Genomic DNA, 21,135 nt, shown 5'->3' on the forward strand with positions numbered 1-21,135 from the left:
GCTTGTGGAATCTAAAAGAGGGCAAGGCAATTCGCTCTTAAGCGTTGCCAGACTTTTTTGTACTATGATTATTTCTATACTTTGATAATCTTGGCCCTCATCAGTGCTGCTGATATTGTTTCTTGGCAGTCATCAATTGTGCTGTTGTGAACACATTGAGGAGTTTGCGAAAGAAAATGAAAAACTAGTGCTCTCTAACTTATTATACTCAAACAAATTGTCTTCTGCTTCTTTTCACATAGTCGCTTTTTATGCTACCGATGTATTCAATTCTCTTGAAACCGCCCTACAGCTGCATTTATTGCTCCGATTTATAAAATTTCTCCTCTCAACTTTTATTATGTTCGTTTTTCGTTGCTTAGTTCAGCTTAAAAGTTTTCATACCTAATCAGGATTACCAAACATTTTTGTACCCGGATACTTTATTTTGATAACCTTGGCCTTCATCAAATGTGCTGATATTGTTAATTCACAGTCATAAATTGTGCTGATGTAAACATATTGAACATTTCTCAATTTGAAAAACAAAATGATAAAACTAGTGCTATACGTTTTTATACACAAACAAGTTCTGTTCTGATTCTCTCACTATATTTGCTTTTCGTACTGAACTTCGTACGCTTTTCGAAGTTCAGGTCTCTTGAAGTTCTCTTAGGGCTGCATTTTTTGCTGTTTATTAATAGTTCTCAACTTTCACCAAGTTTGCTCTCTATTGTTTTATAAATGAAACGTTTCCTAATAATTGATCTTCGTTGCTTCTTTTGACCTAAGCGTTGGGAAATATTCGACAGTAAAGAGGAACATTCAATCTTAAGGTTTCCTTGTCAATTTTTTTGGAAAAAATGCCTAAGCACACCTCGTTTTTTAATTCTGGAACCTAATTACTAGTTAACGAAAATTTTTCCTATTGTGAAACGTTATCTAGAGTTTGTCATGTCAAATGTTTCACCTTTTCAGACCAATGTCCGAGTCCGACAGGAGCGAAATATTCTCTTCAGAAGAGGAAGGTGAAAAAGTGTTCTTTGCAGAAATGTCCGATTCAAAGAGGGTCAAGAGAGCTCGTTTCGAATCCGAGGACGAAGAAAACGAGGCAAACAAGTTATCAAAAAACTCAACTTTGAAAAAGAAGAGAGCTTACGTTGAATCTGAAAACGAGGAAGAGTTAATTGAGGAGAGTTTAATCGAAAAAGTTACTGACGCCAGCATAGTAACTCCAAGCGGCGTAAACGTTGCAAGCTCTGCAGTGCCTTCTGGTGTTGGATCTTTGATACACCCAGTAGTCGATTTGTTTAACTCTTCAGTTGACACAGTATTGGAAGAGCATAAAAACAACCTTAAGCAGCTTCGCATTAAAGAAAAGGCATCGAATCGCGAGTTTATAGATTCTCTCCACCACTACATGTTCGGTGAAGGTGCAGCTGCCAGCAACGATCGATCCGCGTCTCCAGTAATAGTGAATGGTTTCAATTTAATGGAGCTGCAAGCGGGACCAGAGCCATCGAAATTCGGACGCAAATTAGGGAAACAAATGTTCGGAGAAAATTCTGACTGCCTGCTTACTACTCACATGATAGGACATCAACGGTCATTCTCCGAAATGCGGGAAAAAGTTGACGAGCACCTGGAGGAAGCTTTCGAAAGTTAGGCTTAGGAAATTTTTCATTTTATTCACATAAAGCAAAATTAAGTAAATTTGTTTTCCTGCTAAATCTGAATGCCTAGGTTGAAAAACGTTGAAAAAAATTTACAACAAATTTTACTGGAGCGTTCTGCAGAAAGACCTAAGTGTTCGTTTAAAATGACTTTTATTCTATCTAAAACTCTGTGTGATATATAATCACGGCTTTGATCTATTGTTTTTGTTTCAGAGGTTGTCAAAGCGAAGTATCCAAGACAATCGGAAATTGCCTTTCGTGAAGCCAGAAATGCCGCTAATCAAATGGGCTTAGATCTTAGAAGAAAATGAGATCGTCACTCTCACTGGCAAGACCTCAACCCTTTTCTCTCCAATTCAGCTGCGATTTAAATAATAGGCAATTTTTGATTTGTAATTTTCTGCTGTCAAAGGTGATTTTTTGTGTATTTAATGTGAACGATAGTTCCTCTAATCAAACAATAACTCAGCCGTCTTCTGTTTGATGTTCATTTGTACACATTCATTATGTGAGTTTTAAGTCGAGCTGTTACATTGAACTCGTTTTATAAAAAGCTGTTTTGTACAACTAAAACAAAATTGTTTTTGCATATGAATCGACAGGTATAAAGGAGTTCACCATTGAATTTTTTCAGATGAAATGAAATACAAGAATAAAAGCTTAATTTTGGCTCAGTGTGATGCTCATGTTACATCTTTTTTGGTTCAGCGAGACGATTTACCTGTGCAGTCTATGGTTGATAAAATAAGTGAGTCAGAATATTCAGAAAAACTCACCAATAATGCACTTTACAAAAAATTTGATTCTTTGCTGCGACAAAGTTACCTTGAGGCAAAAGAAAACAAGTTCGAGTTTCGGCCGGACAGTTTTGGTGGCTATGGTTTGCATTATGTTGGTGAAAATGTACTTAAAGCTTTTCAGTCAAACACTTTAATCTCAAATCTTTGGGCAGCTTTAGAAAAGATTGATACGGAAGATGAAGACAAAATTAAACCAATCTCAGTTTTTAAACCGACTGATTTTTGCAATCTGTCGCGAATAATGGTCGGCTCTGTCAGATTCGTGAATCATTCTTGCTTTCCCAATTGTGAGTACGAAGTAAAAGATTGGAAAAACCGTAAATGCGTAAAACTGAAAATAATCCGGGATATCGATCCGGAGAGTGAATTAACGGTTTTTTACGGCGATTCATATTTTGGAGAGCAGAATAGTGATCGCTTGTGCCCTCATGTTGACAAACACAATAACGCTACTACTACTCTTCCTGCAGTTCAACTTTATCTAAAACCCCAGCAAAAAACAGTTGAAGCCAATTTAAGGTCTCGATTTACCAGAAAAAGGAGAAGAAATTTCGTTGGCTTTGATTGCAAGCGAATGCGAGTTAGAACAGAATTAAGGGCGTTCGATTCCGACAGTTCGGATGCAGAGACCTCTTCAGACTTTTCAGTAGAGACCACACAATCTGTTGAACTTTTGTCCGATGCAGATAACAGGCAATTAGCAGCGTACAATCAGATTTCTTCACCGCAAGTTGTTCACCCACCCCTGCCTTTCATTGACGATGTGTCGACCATAAACGCTGATATGGACGACGCAAGTGTTTCGTCTGCCGACGGTTCTTCTTCAAACGAACTCGAGCCCGCTTCAGATGCCAACTTCAGGCTTTGCGTCAATGCTATTACAGCAAAGCACGGCACATCTAATGCGGAAGCGAGGGACTGGGTCAAATTGGTAAAAATTGTGAGTTTTCGCGATGATCTTCCCAGCTTCAAGACCATAAAAAAACAATTTCATATAAATAAACTTGCCCTTTCGGCAATCGTGAAAAAGAATGGCGATGGCGAATTTATCAAGTTGAATTTTGTTGAAGAGCTACAAACTTTATTGAAAGATAACATTAATCTCTTTTATTCGTACGATTCGAACCGCGAGAAGCACAGTGATTTGCAGCTACCTTCAGCTTTTAACTTTGCCACAAAAACTATCGATGTGTTCCTCATTATGAACTCAGATGGTGTGCGGCTCGTGAAGTCGTCGAGTAAATCGTTGTGGCCTGTATGGTTTGCGATAGTTCTTTTCCCTCCCGTGAAAAGGTCTCTCTTCGAAAATATTGTTCTAGCTGCATTGTGGTTTGGTAACAACAAGCCTTCATGGGACGAGATGTTTCAGGTAAGTTTTTCTCTAATGCAGAAATATAAAAACGAAAAATATATCTGACCTTTATTTCAGGTCATAAAGAACGATCTGCAAACTGATTTTTCCGTAAAGTTTCAAAGCCATGTCTTCATTGTGAGATATCGGGTTGTACTTCTGGTGTCAGATATGCCAGCAACCGCATCTATGCTGAATATGCATCATCATCTCGCCACCTATGGTTGCACGCTATGCCTGGTAGAGACCAAAAGACAAGACCGAATCCGATATTATCCATTCAAACGATTCAAAATGAGGACCGCTGAGATACACAATGAGTGCCTTCGAACACTTGAACGCCAGAGATTGAAGTCATTCAAAGGTGTCAAGGGGAAAGTCAACTATTCGATTTGATACCGAATCTGCCTTTAGCTGCACCAGTGGACGCAATGCATCAAGTTTATTTGGGTGTCACTAAAGTGATGATGCAAGTTATTGTTGACAAAACCAGGAAGACAGATATTGCAATCATAAACTCCCTCATAGGAGGCCTGAAGGTAAGAACAATTGAAAATATTGAAAATTGACTTTTGCGCAGATAAATTATCTCAAGTTTGTTTTTAGTTGACCTCCGATTTCAAGCGAAGTGTTCGAACGCTCAAATATCTGGAATTTTTCAAAGCCAATGAATACAGAGCGTGGTTGTTCTACATCGGACCAATTCTTTTCAGTTTTTCTGTCAATGAAGACATCTACAATCGATTTCTACTACTTAGTTACTCAATTCGACTACTAATGGTGTCTACAGAAGATACTGACAAAGCTGAGAGATTAATTTTTGATTTCCTGGAAAAAACGAAAGCACAGTATTCGGACGTTGTTTTTTCAGCGAATACTCATTCCCTGATGCATTTGGCGTGGCAAGTGAAGCAATTCGGTCCTTTGTGGTGCGCCTCTTCAATGATGTTTGAATCTGCGAACTACCTTCTGCAGTCCAAGTTCACTGGTTCGGTCAATCATTTACCTTTGATAATTGAGCGCTACCATCGGAATAAACAATCTTTGCGAGAGAGTGTTCGACATGACAAACTTTCGGACTACTGCAACTCTCTCAGAAAAACATCGAAATTTTTTCGTAAACGTGCAATTAGCAATGGAGTTCCCGACGACTTGTGCAATGCAGGAGAACTGTTCTACAGCAATTACCAGTCCTCTGCGTTCCATTTAGATTCTCTTGCCCATTCGTCCTCGTTTAACAGCTTCATTTCCTTCAAACACAATAACAAACTGCGTTTTGGTCAGATTCGTTTGTTTTTCAACAAAAATGGAGCTGAAATGCTAGCTGTTTACCAATTCAAAGTTGTTCAAACGACAAAATGCCCAACGCCTGTTTCTTGTGAACTATATTCATTCGTCAAAGTTGAGAAAACAAGAAAAGTGTACACGCTGTTTGTAGAAGCGATCCACGAGAAACTTCTTCACATCTACGTCAATGATATGCATTTTCTCGTTCCGTTGCTTTCTCGTCTTGAGCATGATTAACCTTTCAAAGATTCCATATTGTTGTTGATAATTGAAAATTTATTCGAAGTTCTCTTTATTTCCAAGTTATAAAAATTTGCGGCTTTGATCAGTATATATGATACCTATAAATGATTTTGAGTAACAAAGTCCGTTTATAGAGGTGACTTTTGATAGAGTCCTTTTTACCAGTGAAGTTCTTTCTTCTCAAGCTGTTTTTTGATGTTATCTTGAGGAACTTTTTCCATATTTTAGATTAGCTTCAGTTTTTTTTCAGAAACTCAGGATATCAGGATCACAACGATAAGGTAAGATGATTATGCCTATTTTGTTCAGTCTTTTTGATAACATATGCAAGAAAAAATTATGATTACCTAATTTTTTTACCTTGAAAATAACATTATTATGGCACAGCGAAAGAGAATTCTACGAAATCAGTTTTTTTCAATGAAAAGTTATGATTAGGATACAAACTGATTTAGGATTATTAGCGGCTTCAATTCATGGTTTTATGACGTGGCTGGTTTCTGCTGTTAGCCTTATACTGTTTTTATACAAAAGTCTTGCCAGTTACTTTTTTTAGTACCGTTCTCCTGCAATTTTCGTTTCCTATTAACCGAGTAACCACCATAAATGGTTTTCTTGAGAACCATAAACCGACCATTAATGGCTTTCTTGAATACCATGAACCTTCCATAAATGGTTTTCTTAGATACCATACACATTCCATTTATGGCCGTCTTGGATACCATAGAGTTACCATTAATGGTGATCTTGGATACCATAGAGTTCTCATTAATGGCTATCTTGGATACCATAGAGCTTCCATTAATGGCTATCTTAGATATCATACACCCGACCATTTATGGTATCTTGGATACCATGGTAAGATCATACACGAAAATTTGGCCCTCCGTGGATGGAACCATAAATGGTCTTAAGTATGGTATCTAAGATGGGGCAACCCGGGATTATAAAAGATATGATTTATTGTCTTTAGTTTATAGAGAACTAGAGTTTTTTAAGTATATCCTCTGAACCATTTAACTCTTCGGTAATAAAACTCTCGGCTATGAGTTCTGGAGGGGAGTATATGCGTGTTATGAATGTGGATGTCCGCCTTATCCAATGTTATAATCTCATCTTCAATTTTTAACGGTTCTAATTACTGCGGATATAGTGAGGAATAAATGTGGAAAGAAGTGGATTAAATGCAGAAAAAGCAGTGTCCACTATTTTACTATTATCCCCTATTCTATTATGTAGGAAATAGATTCCACCCTTTATAGCGGTGGAATTGGGCAAAATGCTCAAACCAAGTCGAAGCCACAACCTAACAACCCAAAAAGGCCGCATATTCACCGAAAAAGCATGAAAACTTGCCATATTAGAGAGGTAGAAAGACCGACATCAGTAATAAAAGATAACAAGAAGCAAACATCAGCCGCATTGCTGCTGTCAGCCTCATCAAAATCATATTTTTGCGAGTTATCGCCAATAAAGAACCCAAGAACTGTCGATGATGCAGTTACCAAATCAGAAAGAATAATCATAGCTACAATTTTTCGGCTGGCAGTTTTCAAATTTTTCACCCAGAATGGAGGGAAAATAAGAAGGGGTGCCGATATTAAGTTTAAAATGGTAAGTAACGTGTAACCTCCGGTTCTGAACTCGTGAACGAAATCAGAGTTGAACGTTGAATTAACCGAGTTTTTATGATAGTATGTTGATGGCAAGCATTCTAGTTCTCTATCGGATTTCATTGCAAAGATAAGCCCAGAAAAAAATAGAAAGCTTCTGGATTACAATTATTCTCGGTAAGAAAGACCAAAAATTTCTAGAAGTATTAAAAAGTTCATAAGAAGCTTGATAGGTTTGTTTCCAACAAATTTTGACAGATTTAAGATCTTCCAAGCAGTTATTATTACGTAAGGAATTCGGTGAGATGAAAATAAGGTCAACGTGATTGTCGATTTTGTATCTCCAAGTTAATCGGGTTCCAAAAACCTCTGCTCGGATTCCTCAATAATTAATTAATAAATTAAATAAGTTGAGAAATTTGATATCAATTCTGTTACAAATCACAAATATGCAACTTTCTGTTTTCAGGGCATAACTCTCGTGCAATAAATAACTTTAAGTTTGACTCAAACAGTGTTATGTTGACATATTGCTCATTGATCATATATTAAATATCCCACCTTTACTATTAATAACGAGAGGTTAAACAAGATCACAATGGTCTCACAAAGGAGAAAATTCGGTCAAAATAGAAAAATCATCGGATTTCTGTTCCTAAGAGAAAACTAGACGTCCTGTATTAGTTTCAAAAATGGCTATATGATTGCAACATTATGCAGTCTGGAAACATCTAAAATAGTGGATCACACGGAAGTCTGAACATCATTACTTGTCAAAAGTGTTTTGGCAAAGCGAATGTTTTTTTTTCACTATTTTCTCCGGAAAAGTGTTACAAGTTGAAGAAACATGAATTGAAAAGTGTTGTTATTAAATGCTTAAGACCTAATTTGTATAACAAACTTCAAGATAGCAATGATAACTTGCAAATTGTTGTTTCAATGACGGTCATCAGTAGTCCGGAACTTTCTGTTGCAATAAGTAAGGTCAAAGTTTATCGAAATTCTGTTACAAAAGAAAATCTTTTACAGAAGGAAAACCGCATGCCGGAAAACAGTTACAAAAGAGTATATATCTATTTGCCAAGTAATGTAAACGAAGAAATTATAGAGCCTGTGTCTGAAATTATTGTTCAAGAAGTGGTTTTATTAAAATTAATTTGTAATTGCTCAGAGTGTTTTCAGATTAAACATTTAATGAACTTATTTACAAAAATTCTGCAACGGATGGGTGCGATGTTGAAACACGATGGAAAAAAAACGATTTTCATCTTAAAAGTTTTAGCGAAGAAATTTTAATTATAAACTGCTGGATCAAAACCATTCAATTGCAAAAATATGAGGATTGAATTTTTTTTATTTCCAGCACAAAACTCTAGATAACAATGCTGATCGAGTTCATTTCCTATAGTCTGTGCAAAAACCACGAGAAAAAACTGTTGATCTGAAAAAACAATTATTGGTAAAAGATGTTCCAAAAGCTTCTAATGACTGGCAGATGTTATTGTTCCCACAATTTTTTGAAAAAAATTATGAGAACTTTTAGGATAGCCCCACCTTTTTTGTTAAAACAATTTCTGACTTTTTTGTTGACACCCTAGGCTAGCATACGTCGTTTCCAATTAAAGCTCTCTGTGTCTATAAAATCACCACACAAAGAAATTTTAGGAAATTTCCTCTTTGTGGCAAAATTTTTTAACATTTTCTACCCGCAATTTCCAGAAATTTAGCCTAATTTTTAATCAAGTTTAACTATAACTAAATTTTTGGTCAAAACGCAATCACTTAAGACAACTAGCGGTTTTTTCGAGGGTATCTTTCAATAACAAGTAAGTTTATCATTTTTCAATGTTTCCAAATAGAACACAAAAACGAAAGACATTAAGTTTTTTGAGAAAAAAAGTTGCGAAAAATTTTTAGCCAATTTTTTGGAAGTTTTTATAAATTTTTAAGCCGTCCCTCAACTCTATTAATCTAACATGTCATCCGGTTTGACTTCGCTCTTCGTTAAGATTTTAATAAGTATGAAGAAAAACATTTGAGATCTGTCAATTGATAGTTAAATGAATAAATTTCTTTGAAAAATCAAATAATTACAAAGATACTTCATATAGAACCTGAGAAACCAAGACAAACATAAAGTATCAAGTAATAGCATAAATTTTGTTCGCATGAACAATTGATTGAACACCGGCGATCAATGACTCATTTTGCTTCTTGTACTTTTTGGACCACACTCAGAATTGAAAAATAAATCAGATACTCTCTTCGCCTTTTTTGAAAATTTGATTACGTTTTTCACCAATATTATTTTTTCCTTTTCGTGTCATTTTTTAGGACGACAAAGAATATGAGATGTTAGGAGTAGCTCCAATTAGTTAGCTATTATCGAATTCAAATTTCAAATAATTTGCATTGTTTTCGGGTACATCTTTTTTATAGAAATCTTTATAATTTTTGCTTATTTTGAGGTCAATTTGAGACGGCATACAAAGTGACAGAAGTGTAATCACATTGAGTTAACTTTGGCAACAGAAAACATTAGACTTCAGCGCGCGGACGGCTATTTCTGAGATAAGAGAGAAATCTAAATTTTGCGAGCTTTCATTGACTTGCCGTGCTTTGACTGCTGCTATTAGTGTTATCCCACATTTTAAAAATGGACTTCTTCACTAGTGTAATTGAAAAGCAAAATAAGTTTTCTATTTGAAGTTAGCTTCTTTTAAGTGAACCATTTTTATCATTCTAATAATTTTTTTGATTTCGAAGCTAATTGTTTGTTTTTTCGACACATTTAATTCTAGCTCTCCCATTCAAAGCCGTTTTGCCGTTTTTAACAGCTTAAAACATCAACATAAATGATGACAATACATGATAAAAGGGAAATTTTAGAGCATTCAGTTTCCTTTATGCTAATGGAGATAATCTGCTTAGAAACGGCACGTTTTTCAAAACAGAACATTTTTTTGTATATCTTATGTTCTGACATGTTTTCTCTCTTTTTCCCTTGTTTTCCTTCCTGTTAATGACAGAATTATCGAGTTTGCCATTAAAGTGTATTTCAACGATTTAGACTTGAATTGTTCTGTACTTCTATACGTTTGATAATTTTAACGTAATTTTTTCAGTGGACGAATATGACTTAATTTTAAAGACCGTTTTAGTTCAATATTGATGAACGTTTCATCTTTCTGAGCCAACACAATAAAACAAGAGGTTTTAATTGCTCTCCAGCAAAACCTTTCGTCTGCCCTTTGACCCTTCTTGCACGCAGATTGTGCTTCTAGCCGAATTGGCATATTTTTTGTGAATATTATATTTTTTTTGGATTTGATGCTCTTATAACTATAATATATTACTCTTTCGCAGTGTTAAAAACCATAATAACAACATCAAACCATAACTTTATTTCACAGGCATACAAGCTACCAGAGCTTTCATCTTATTCAACGTTGTCACATAGAAAAACATCATTCAATATGTGAAGATGGAACGTCAGCTTTTTTATATAAGTCATGTATTTTTACTGTAAATTTATCCTTATATACTAGTCGGGTTGACATTTTTTTGTTTTTTTTGGTTTTTTTCGTGGTTTTTGTTCTTTTTAATGTTAAAAAACGAGCGTGTTTTGGAATGAGTGAAAAGCACCTCTTTTGGATAACCAAATCACATTTGAATATTTTGCCAGCTCTTCAGCTCTCGAAAGTATTTTCTGGTATTAACTATTTTTTCATTTCTTGATTTTCGATTACATGAAAACCACTATTTTTGTTGTTTCTTCTGCTTTTGTTTTTTCCGAGACTTTATCTGCTTTATTTCTGAATTTCTCAGCTAGATTGATCCGTTTAAGCTTATTTTTCATACAAAAGATACATTCACTTTGACTTTTACATGCCATTCAATTCTTTCTTTATACCAAAACAACGTTAAGAGATATTACAAGAAAATTTTTTTGAAAAATTGAAACAATAATTTCTCTTTGATGAGGTAAGCCACCAAAATCGAAATGTGAAAATTATTTTAAATATTTATCAGTTTCCACAATTTTGCATTTATGTAACCAACACGTTTTGCGAAACACTTTACTGTATAAACGTTACGTGAAGCTGCGATTTCCTTAATGATTTATCTGTTTTTTTATTATCTTGATAAAACATGAAAACAATTTTTTTTGTATTTAAAATATTGTAACCTCTACAACCAGGTTTAACAATGTTTTTGACCATAATCTTCCCGCTGAAAAAAGAACAGGGTAGAAAAACAGTCATTAGAAGTCATTAATTAGAAATCATTATTTCGACATGAAAATTGTAAAAGAAAATTTTTATTCTCTCAAAGGGTTATGGATTAAAAACTGATAAAGCTCGATCAAAATCGCGTATAAAGCAAATTAATTCAAATTTAAAGCTTTTGTCTTTAGTTACAACACGTTTTTAGAACATTATTTTGAAATTCATTATAAATTAAGTGCAGCAAAGTATTCCGTGATTGAAGGTTTTTCACGCAATTATTTTTGGTTCCTCTGTAAAGTCAAATATTTTCCCTGTTCTTTCTGTTTCAAAATTCAGCTAAATAACTTTTTTCTTAGCAGTTTGATAAAAACGAAACGTTTCTGAATTATCCTTTTGGATATATTGATTTGATATATATTATGATTTCAAATGCAAATGTGTGAATATCTTGTTCCACGGACAGAACAAATGAGTCTTCTTGTTCATTTTATTGTAGACATTAAATAGACTTTGTTTTTCTCCGAAACAAGCACACGCAAAATATGAGATTATTTTTGTTGTTTTCATTTTTTTCTAAAACTACCAATTGTAGCGCTCGTGCAATAAAATCTATTTAACCTATATAATAGTTTCTGATGAACTTTCCTTCCATTGACCAGATAAAGTAAAGATAAACTCAAAAAAAAAGCTGATATTGAAGACGACAGAACGCTAAACAACATACCTTGTAAAAGCTCAAACTACGGAAAAGAAAAACAATTTTATGAAAATTTATAGTAATACAAACCTCGCATACAAAAACTGAGTACTGGAAAAGAAGTTAGTTGAGCTATTTTATAAAAAAAAAACATTTCGCTTAAAAAACGAAATGAACTTTTTTTCAAATCTGCTTTTGTACCTTCAAGCCGTATTTAATGACAAAAACATTTTAATCTGTTAGTTAAATGGGTTTAAGTGTTGACAATGCTACATTGCATGGTCACGTATTCCCCCATTTTCGCAAAACTTAGTTACTCAGATATTTACGTACCAAAAAAAAATTTTTTTAAATAACTGAGTCTACCTCGAGCTTGGCAATAAATCTTGGAGACCATTGAACCAAAAAACAAAGTTTTGTAACCAAGTTCTAACTACGATCATAGAATTTTTTCTCCGAAATTTGCAACTATTTCTATTGAAAAAATTTGTTTCGGTAATTCTGTTTGACTGGGAAATTAGGAAAAAACTCATTCAACCATTAAGAGCAAGATATCAAATGTATTTTTTTAAATCAGATATGCTGCATTAAATAGTTTAATCCCAAACATTGACAGAAAAGCTACATGCAGTTGAACAATGTGAAAATCTCAAAATTTGATTTGAGATGTTTTTGTTGTACCTTTAAAAGACCGAACAACAGATCAATTTTATAAACTGTGAACATGTTACCACCACTTCTAAATAATAGCAAAAATCATTCAACACTTAGATTAGTACAGACAAAACTGGTTACATAAGGTTCTGGACTTCATATTTGAGAAAAAAAGCAGACTTCTTGATTTCTCTTATATTGTTTGTAGGGTAGAATCATTTTCAAAAGTCACATTATTTTTCATAAACTTTGATTGAATTCATGCAAAAACATCATATTTTTGCCATCAGTTAAATGTAAAGGCAATCGAATCGAAGTAATCTCGTACAGTTTTTCAAATATTTATTTTTTTTTAAACTGAAAATATTTTTCAACTTCTAAAATCATATGTTTAAGGACAATTTTCAGTTTTGTAGAATAATTTTGGAGTTAAAGAAATTTAGTTTTATTATAAATTACTTTTCGTCAATTCAGTAACTATTCAAAATAAACAATTATATGCAGTAAAAATATCAACCAATTTTGACTCAGAAAAATTCCTTAGTACGTAGATCAATAATTCGATCAAAAAAATGAACGTTTTAGATAACTCGTTAAATTCTACAAGCTGACGTGTGACTTCATTTAGATTCGATGGGAAACCTGCTGTAACTTAAAAAATAAGCAGACAATTATTAATATACTAATATTCACAAATTAAACAAACAATATCAGAATTGAAAAATGAAACTGCAGCTGACGCTGATATTTAGAGCCGAAAATTTGACTGGTTTGAAAACTATTGTCCTCGGCAGCAAGTGCATCGGCTGTCGAAATTTGAATAAATCAAATCTCTTGATGACTTTAAGAATTGACTTCAAAGTTTATTAAACACATAATTAAAATTTCAGAGAATCATAAAATCAAAACATTTCTAGTTCTGGAATGTTTTTTGCTGGTTTTGAAATTTGTGTAACAATCAAAAACAGATTTTTGGCTGTGATTAAAAAAATCAAATTCAAATTTTGCAACCAATCTAGAAAGGAGACCCTCTAAAAGGATCCTCAAACGAAATAAAAGTAACGGTTTTCATACCATTGAAACTCTATTCTAAAAAAATCCAACTATCTAATTTGAGCCGAAAAAAACTAGGCAACAGAAAAAGTTAAGGTCTGGAGATAAAGAATTCTGTTTGATTGTTTTTTTTTGTTTTTACTCTCACTAGAGTCAAATAAAAAGATCAATTGTGATTTTTGAAAATTGTACAGATTAAAAGCATTCACTAAGAAGCATATATAAAAATTGAAAAAATAAAAAAAACCTACTAAAAAATTAATACGATAAACGTTGAACAAATCAGTCAGCTTCCGATTGGAAGAAGCGTCCGTAACAAAAATTGAGCATATTGTTTCCGCAGGTTTCACAATAGGCAGCTAAACATTTTAGAGAACAAAGGAGAAAGATTGCAAATATGCCCAATTAGTTTGAAAATTACCATAAACTAAAAAAAATTTTAGTGCAAACCCATTTTTGCATCTTCTGAACTTCTTAACTTCTTGAAAGTGTGATGTAATACGTTTGTTTAATAAGCTAAACTAAGAAAAAAAAATTTAAATTTTCACTAATTTAATTTTATTTGCTCTGCAAAAGACAACAAAAACCTTTTAAAATGCTCAATAGAGTTGATTTGCAAAACTGATCACTAAAAAGACTTGTAATCAATTTTTGATTGAGTGACGTACTTATTAGTCTCAAAAATCAGTATTAACACGATTTAAAGAAATTTACTGTTATTCAAGATTGCTTTTCGTCAATTCAAAATAAACAATTAAATGCAGTAAAAATATTAACCAATTTTTACTCAGAAAAAAAACCCTTGGTACTTCAACCAATAATTCATTCAAAAAAATAAACGTTATAGATTACTCGTTAAATTCTACCAGCTGACGTGTGACTTCATTTTGATTCGATGAGAAACCTGCTGTAACTTAATAAAAATGAACAGAGAAATTTTTAATATACTAAAATTCACAAAATAAACAAACATTATCAGAATTGAAAAATGAAACTGCAGGTGAAACTGATATTTAGAGCTGAAAATTTGACTGGTTTAAAAAGTATTGTCCTGGGCAGCAAGTGCATCGGCTGTCGAAAATGGAGTAATATAAATCTCTTGATAATTTTAAGACTTGACTTCGAAGTTTATTAAATACATAACCAAAATTTCAGAGAATCATAAAATCAAAAAATTTCCAAATCTGGAATTTTTTTGCTGGTTTTGAAATTTGTGTAACAATCAGAAACAGATTTTTTATTTGTGATTAAAAAATCAAATTCAAATTTTGCAACCAGTCTAGTACGGAGACCTTCTAAAAGGATCCCCAAATGTAATAAAAGAAACGGTTTTCATACAGCTGAAACTCAATTCTAATAAAATCCAGCTAACTATTTTTTTGAACTGAAAAAAAAACTAGGCAACAGAAAAATTTAAGGTCTGGAGATAATGAATTTTGTTTGATTGTTTTTAATTTTTTTTACTCACACGAATCAATTGAAAAGATCAATTGTGATTTTTGAAAATTGTGCAGAATAAAAACGTTCACTATGAAGCATAAAAAAAAATTTGGAAAAAATAAAAGAAACTACAAATAAATTAATACGATAAACATTGGACAAATCTGTTAAGCGTCCGTAACAAAAATTGAGCTTTAATGTTTCCGCAGGTTTCCGCAGAAAAATAAAGAGAATCTCGGCCTCAGCAGAATCTTGACGATCTTTTGCCGGAAATATTTCCTTTGTTAAAGATGTTTAGAAAAAAGCCTAGTTTCTTAAAAACAAAAAATAATGGTTTTTTGAGAACAAATGAGAAAGATCGCAAATATACCCAATTAGTTTGAAATATACCATAGAGAATTGAGGGACTAAAAAAATTTATTTAGTGAAAACCCATTTTTGCATCTTCTGAACTTCTTAACTTCATGAAAGGGGAATGCTATATGTTTGTTTAATAAGCTAAACTAAGAAAGAAAAATTTTAGATATTCAATAATTAATCTTTATTTGCTCTGCAAAAGACAACAAAAACATTGTAAAAGGCTCAATAGAGTTGATTTGCAAGACGTGACCACTAAAAAACGTGTAATCTTTTTTTCATTGAGTGACGTACTTATTGTTCTCAAAAATTAGTATTGACACAATTTAACAAACTTTAAAAACAATGTTTTCAAGTCGAAATTTTTAAACAATGTGATTATGTTCTCATGATTTTTTCAGAAAAATGGCCACTATAATTAAAGCTTTTATTTTTTTCTAAAACTTTAAGACTGTTTTAAACTCATTAACTATACTAAAGTAAACTGAACTTATCTCATTTGGATTGATATGGGAAGATTTCAATCACTAAACAGAGCACTAAACAGAGCACTGAAAATTGACAAATTTTAACAAAAAAATATAGTTTGAATACTGGACCAATTTCTTCGATTCTCTTCTTCTTCTGGTTTTCTTAAGAAAGGAGCCTACTTTCAGATATTTTTGTTTTCAAAATTTTCAAAATAGATTTAGAGGAAGCTTTGTCGGCCTAGAGATTTGTACGGAATGAGACAAGAGACGAATTCAATACCCATAAGCATAGTGATACGGAAACAGGAAGAAAGTTTAGCTTGGTGCGGGACATTAAGGGACAATAATTGAGGCAGAAGTTGGCAGGAGTTTGCTAAGTGGGTGATCTGAGAAGTGTGCCCTGAACCAGGCACATTGAACTCAACACTAGTTCCGTGTTCCGAATTCCTTGCCAGTCTAATACTTATCAGCGCAGACAAGAGCCTTAGATGAAGGAGTTTAGTAGGAGCATCAAATAGCACACTTGAAAGAAAGGAGAAAAGTTGTTATTGGTGGGCCCCTGTTAAAATATGGCTCCTGTCGTCCTTTCTCACCGCCTTCAAAGATAGCCTGATTGGCTCGACTACCAACATTACAAAGAAAGTGAAATCGGAACCCATGAAGCTTGACTGTTTAGTGGTGACTCGGCTAGACTGCAATTGAGGTCTCTTATAAAATTTAATCAATACCTCTATGCTAATAGGAAAGACCCCTTATGAATAGACTTTTACTCGACCCATAAAAAAACATTGCTCGATCCAAAAAGCCTATGAAAATAAGATGCCTGACCCAAAGGCCCTATGAAATGGATTTTGCTCGACTCATGAGCAGACCATTCTCGAAAAAAACTTACTTTTGCTGGACTTTAAATAAGAACCTCGACTGTGTAATTTTGGTCAATATTGACGCCCTCCCCCATTAGACTAATTGGGTCTTATCATAAGTCTATGTCTGCACTAGGGCGGCCGAAACCTTCCGGTCTGGTCAATGCCTATTTTTGGGTATAGTCGACATGGAGCATCACTGTCCGCGACCTAAGTCGCTCTGGTCAATACCCGCCTTGGGTCGCGGACCTCTTCCTGGACTCAATCGGCGTCAATGATTGAATCAGATTTTTATAGCATGCAATTAATCTCCTGGGACTGCCATTCTTGGATTATGAAACTTATTGTTAACTGTGATCTACCACCTGACCACAATTTCAGGGTGAGTGAGTAGCCTGAGGGTTAAAACTCGATCCTTTATGCATGGTTTTATCCTATAAATTTGAAATTTGCAATTGAATCTCAGGGGTTGAAAAAGAATAATTCTGCGAAGTGAACTGAAATAACTGTACTACATTTGTTACCAAATTTGTTTAGCATTTCTATCATATTTGAACCTGTTTGCATTTCATGTAAATTGGGTGCGGGATTCAAGTCCACCCAGTAGATTCTGCGACGCATACTCACACCCATTAAATCCAGATGCAAAATTTAGCTCTGAAATGCTTTCAATTGCTTTCAAAAGGTCTTTTCTAGTAAACAAGTTCCGAAGATTGTTTTGTCTTAATAATGCCTACTGCAGAAGTATAAAGCTTTCGAAAATCATGTAAGCATCATGAAAAATAGTGCAAAGTTTGTCTGTTGATTGAATCCGGACCTTACGCTGAAGATATTATACGTTTTAAAATTTATCGTATTTCCAACATTTTAGCCCAATGTTAAAAACGGTCTACAGCTGAAATAATTTTTTATTGCCAATCTATACGCCGCTCTGATACCCATTAGCAGAAATGGATAACGATCTTACTTTTTTATACAAACTATAATAATAATATTTTAGCAACAGTTTTGGAACTTTACCTTAAGTTACATGTGGTCAAATTGGAACGTATTGAGGTCTACTGAATTCTATCTTACAAAAAAAAAACGAGCAAAGGCCAAATTTGAATTCGCGAAAGGTACTTCCGTTAAAATCTCGGAGTCGATTTTCAAATTTTGTAAGTGGATTTCCGAAGCAGTTTTTGGAGTATAAAATTATAAAGAGTTTCCGATTTTCCCAACTTTTTCAGTTTCAGCACTATGATCCGCACACCCCTATAATCCCCGTTAATACTACGCAAGATGAAATCAAATTCCCGTTCGCATAATTACGTACAGGCGACACCTAATTTTATGTCACTTTTGTTTCAATTTAGCATTTGATTTTAAATTTCCTCCTACCAGGGGCTTGATGCTTATCAATCCTACTTCGGTATGTTAGAAAGTGCTAATAATACCAAGAAAGCCATTTGCAGCAGTTCTTTTAAGTCTCTCGAAGAATGGCAGAAAAGTTACTCATTATAACTATTGGATGCTCAATCTTCGATTGTTAAATAATACTATATTTAAAAAGTTATTTACTTATAATCAACAAAAAGAACCTAGTATCCAAAACTCGGCCCCTTGATGACAACATATCAAGCTCACGCGTGATTTCAGTTCTTTTCTGAAATTCTCTGAAAAAACTGAGCGGTCTGCTTCCACTCAATTTTTTTATTTGTTTTCGGATTTTGTGGATTCAATTTACTTGAAGGCAAAGCCAATTGACCTTATTCGTCAAAGTACTTCATCAGGTTTAGCCTTTCGACGCTACTGTTTTTTAATAGCAACAATCAATTCGTGTGTGTACTAATTCAAGCTCATGTTATTTGAAAATTGTTCTTCAGAAAAATAAAAATGAAAACACTACGCCGCAAAGGTACATCCCAAATTTTCCGCTTTAGTAAAAATTGCTCAAAAATAGACACACAAAATGAGCCAAATTAGTAGACGAGCTTAGGATATATAGTTTCATCAAAACCACCGTTTTGCGAAATTTAGATACCTTAAATTTGGAAAAAAAGTGGCAAGTCTTTTGGATCAATTACGTATCTAACTTTTGCATTGAACGTATCTGTAATTTAAGTCCAATTTAATGCACCCTTTGAGTGTGCAAAACAGAGACAATTTTTTTATTATTTGAGCATGAGAAGGTGGTTTATAATAATATACCATAAAGAGAGTGGTTTACAAATGCAGACAATATTATACAATATATATATATATTTGTTTTTAGTTCAGGAATCAACAATACACCACCATGACGGAATCACCACAGACCAAAATGACATCCCAAAGCTAACAAATGGCATCAAATGGGATTATTCCAACAAAAATTTTCACCCAGATAAAATAAAGAAATTTCAGAAAACTCAAAAATGCATATCGACTCAATATAAAATCAAAAACCATGCTTTAATTCTTTGAATCTATTCTTTATATATTTGTTATAAAATTGCTTTCATCACTTTAGCCTTAATTTGATCTTAAAATTTTTCAGAAAAGTGTCAACGTGTTAATAGTCATTTAGGAAGAATGGAAGGATTTTTCGGGAAAAAAAACAATAGACACCTGGCAATAGACACATTCCTCGGTTATAATTTGAACAATTTTGCAAAAACAGGTTGAGAAATTTCCTTCACTTTTGGCCCTTCACTTTGATAAAGGATTTATTTTTTCGCAATATTGTTGCACTTTCATTGTAATAACAAAGGAAAAGCGAACAAGAGATAACATATGGGGCAGATTTGCTGGTGACGAATTGGGTATACCTCTGCGGTGTTTTGTTTGAAAGATTACAATTTTCAAGGTTTAAACTTTTTGCCGAGTTTTCACACAACTAGCCTTGAACAGTGATTTGGTGTGATATTGAAGAAATGTAGCAGACAATACTATATGATCATATACAATGCTTGTATGTCCCATAAAAAACTTGACACACGAATAGTAAACGCTTGTATTACACACCCAAAACTGATTTCTATAATTGCTGGCTCTTTAACAATAAGGGGTGCCCCGCCTATTTAGTTTTTAGAAAATTGTAAAATAGTAAACTACAAGCATCTTTTAAGGAAACTGAAAAAGTGTGAGACGTTGAGAGAGGTTAACAACCTCTATCACATTTTTAATTAAATGTCAAGACCGCAAAAAAATGTGCTTTTTTAGTTTTGAAAATGTACCAGGGCGGAACGATATTGATGCATTTAATCTTCAGCTATTTCTCTTTTTCAAGAGTGTGGGTTCCATTTTTTCAGATACAGAAGTGCAATTTTGGAATTGATTTAAATATTTAGGCAGTAAAGAGCTATACCGGGGGGGGGGGGGTGGCGGTGCGAGATGAGAATTGTTTTAGAGGACTCCTTTGTGCCTTTAATTCTTACCATATCAGAGAGGACGAAAACCCAATATCCATAAGCACCGTCATGTAATAACACGCAGAAGCTGCATTGCTGCCTTTAGCCTCATCAAAATCGTATTTATCATCCTGCTCGCCAATTGCAAAACCAATTAAAGTTGATGACGAAGTTATAACATCTGACAAAATAATCATAGCCACTATTTTCCTACTCTTAGTGCCGAGTTTCTTCAGGAAAAATGGTGGAAATATGAGAAAAGGTGCCGATATGAGGAAGATAACAGACAACGCTCCGTATCCATATCTTTTGAAATCGTTTATAAAATGAATATTGAATGTCGTATTTTCGCGGTTTTTATGGTAATAGGTTGACGGAAGACAAATTTTATCGGAGTCCATCATAAATTTTTTTTGTATCCGAATAATTTTTTTTTGAAAGATTTGTCTAATTTTTTTGGATCTGAAACAGCAGTTCTGCCTAATGGTTAAAAATTTAAATGAACTGCAACTCGAAGCGGAAAACGAAGTGATAATATTGACCTCACTACTCAAAATTCTTACAATTCCGATACGAATAAGATGGCCTAATTTTGGTTATCTAATCAAATCGGTTCATAAATCTATAATCCAAACGGCGTATAGTTTTTTCGACCTCGAAGTACAGTTCAAGATTTTGCAAATAATGCTCAGATCTTCAAGATCTACAGACAGATAGATATTTTGCAACAGTATTGCTTTCCAAAAATGTGGCAGTGTTATTGTCAAATGATGATCATAAGATACTCCAACAACAATTACGTAACTCAAAAGTAAACAAAGTTGATTAAATATTATTGCTCGTCAAATGTCAGATACAACTAAATATATAACAAGAGCGACGAAATTTAACTTTTCGTTTCATGACAAAATTTCACCGTCGAAATCTTCATTATATGCTTAGTTCATTGCACAATTAACCGACGTCTGTCTGCGTTGAACCAATTTTTAAAAGATTTCCCTGAACTTTGGACTGCTTGTTTTGACCAAAAATAGGATACGTATATTTGTTTT

General features: G+C 33.6%; 1 protein-coding gene across 1 annotated transcript in view; it reads right to left on the bottom strand.

Moving 5' to 3' along the window:
• The window catches only part of LOC142348485 (uncharacterized), a 42,333-nt gene extending 21,494 nt beyond the window's left edge, over positions 1-20,839 (bottom strand). The window contains exon 1 of the mRNA XM_075399861.1: positions 20,111-20,839. Within this exon, the coding sequence (XP_075255976.1) occupies positions 20,111-20,487 (377 nt within the window). The 5' untranslated portion in view covers positions 20,488-20,839. The remainder of the gene's footprint in view (positions 1-20,110) is intronic.
• Positions 20,840-21,135: the final 296 nt, after the last annotated feature.

Source organism: Convolutriloba macropyga, chromosome 10, assembly GCF_964194025.1.
Source record: "Convolutriloba macropyga chromosome 10, txConMacr16.3, whole genome shotgun sequence".
In the NCBI taxonomy this organism is placed as follows: Eukaryota; Metazoa; Xenacoelomorpha; order Acoela; family Convolutidae; genus Convolutriloba; species Convolutriloba macropyga.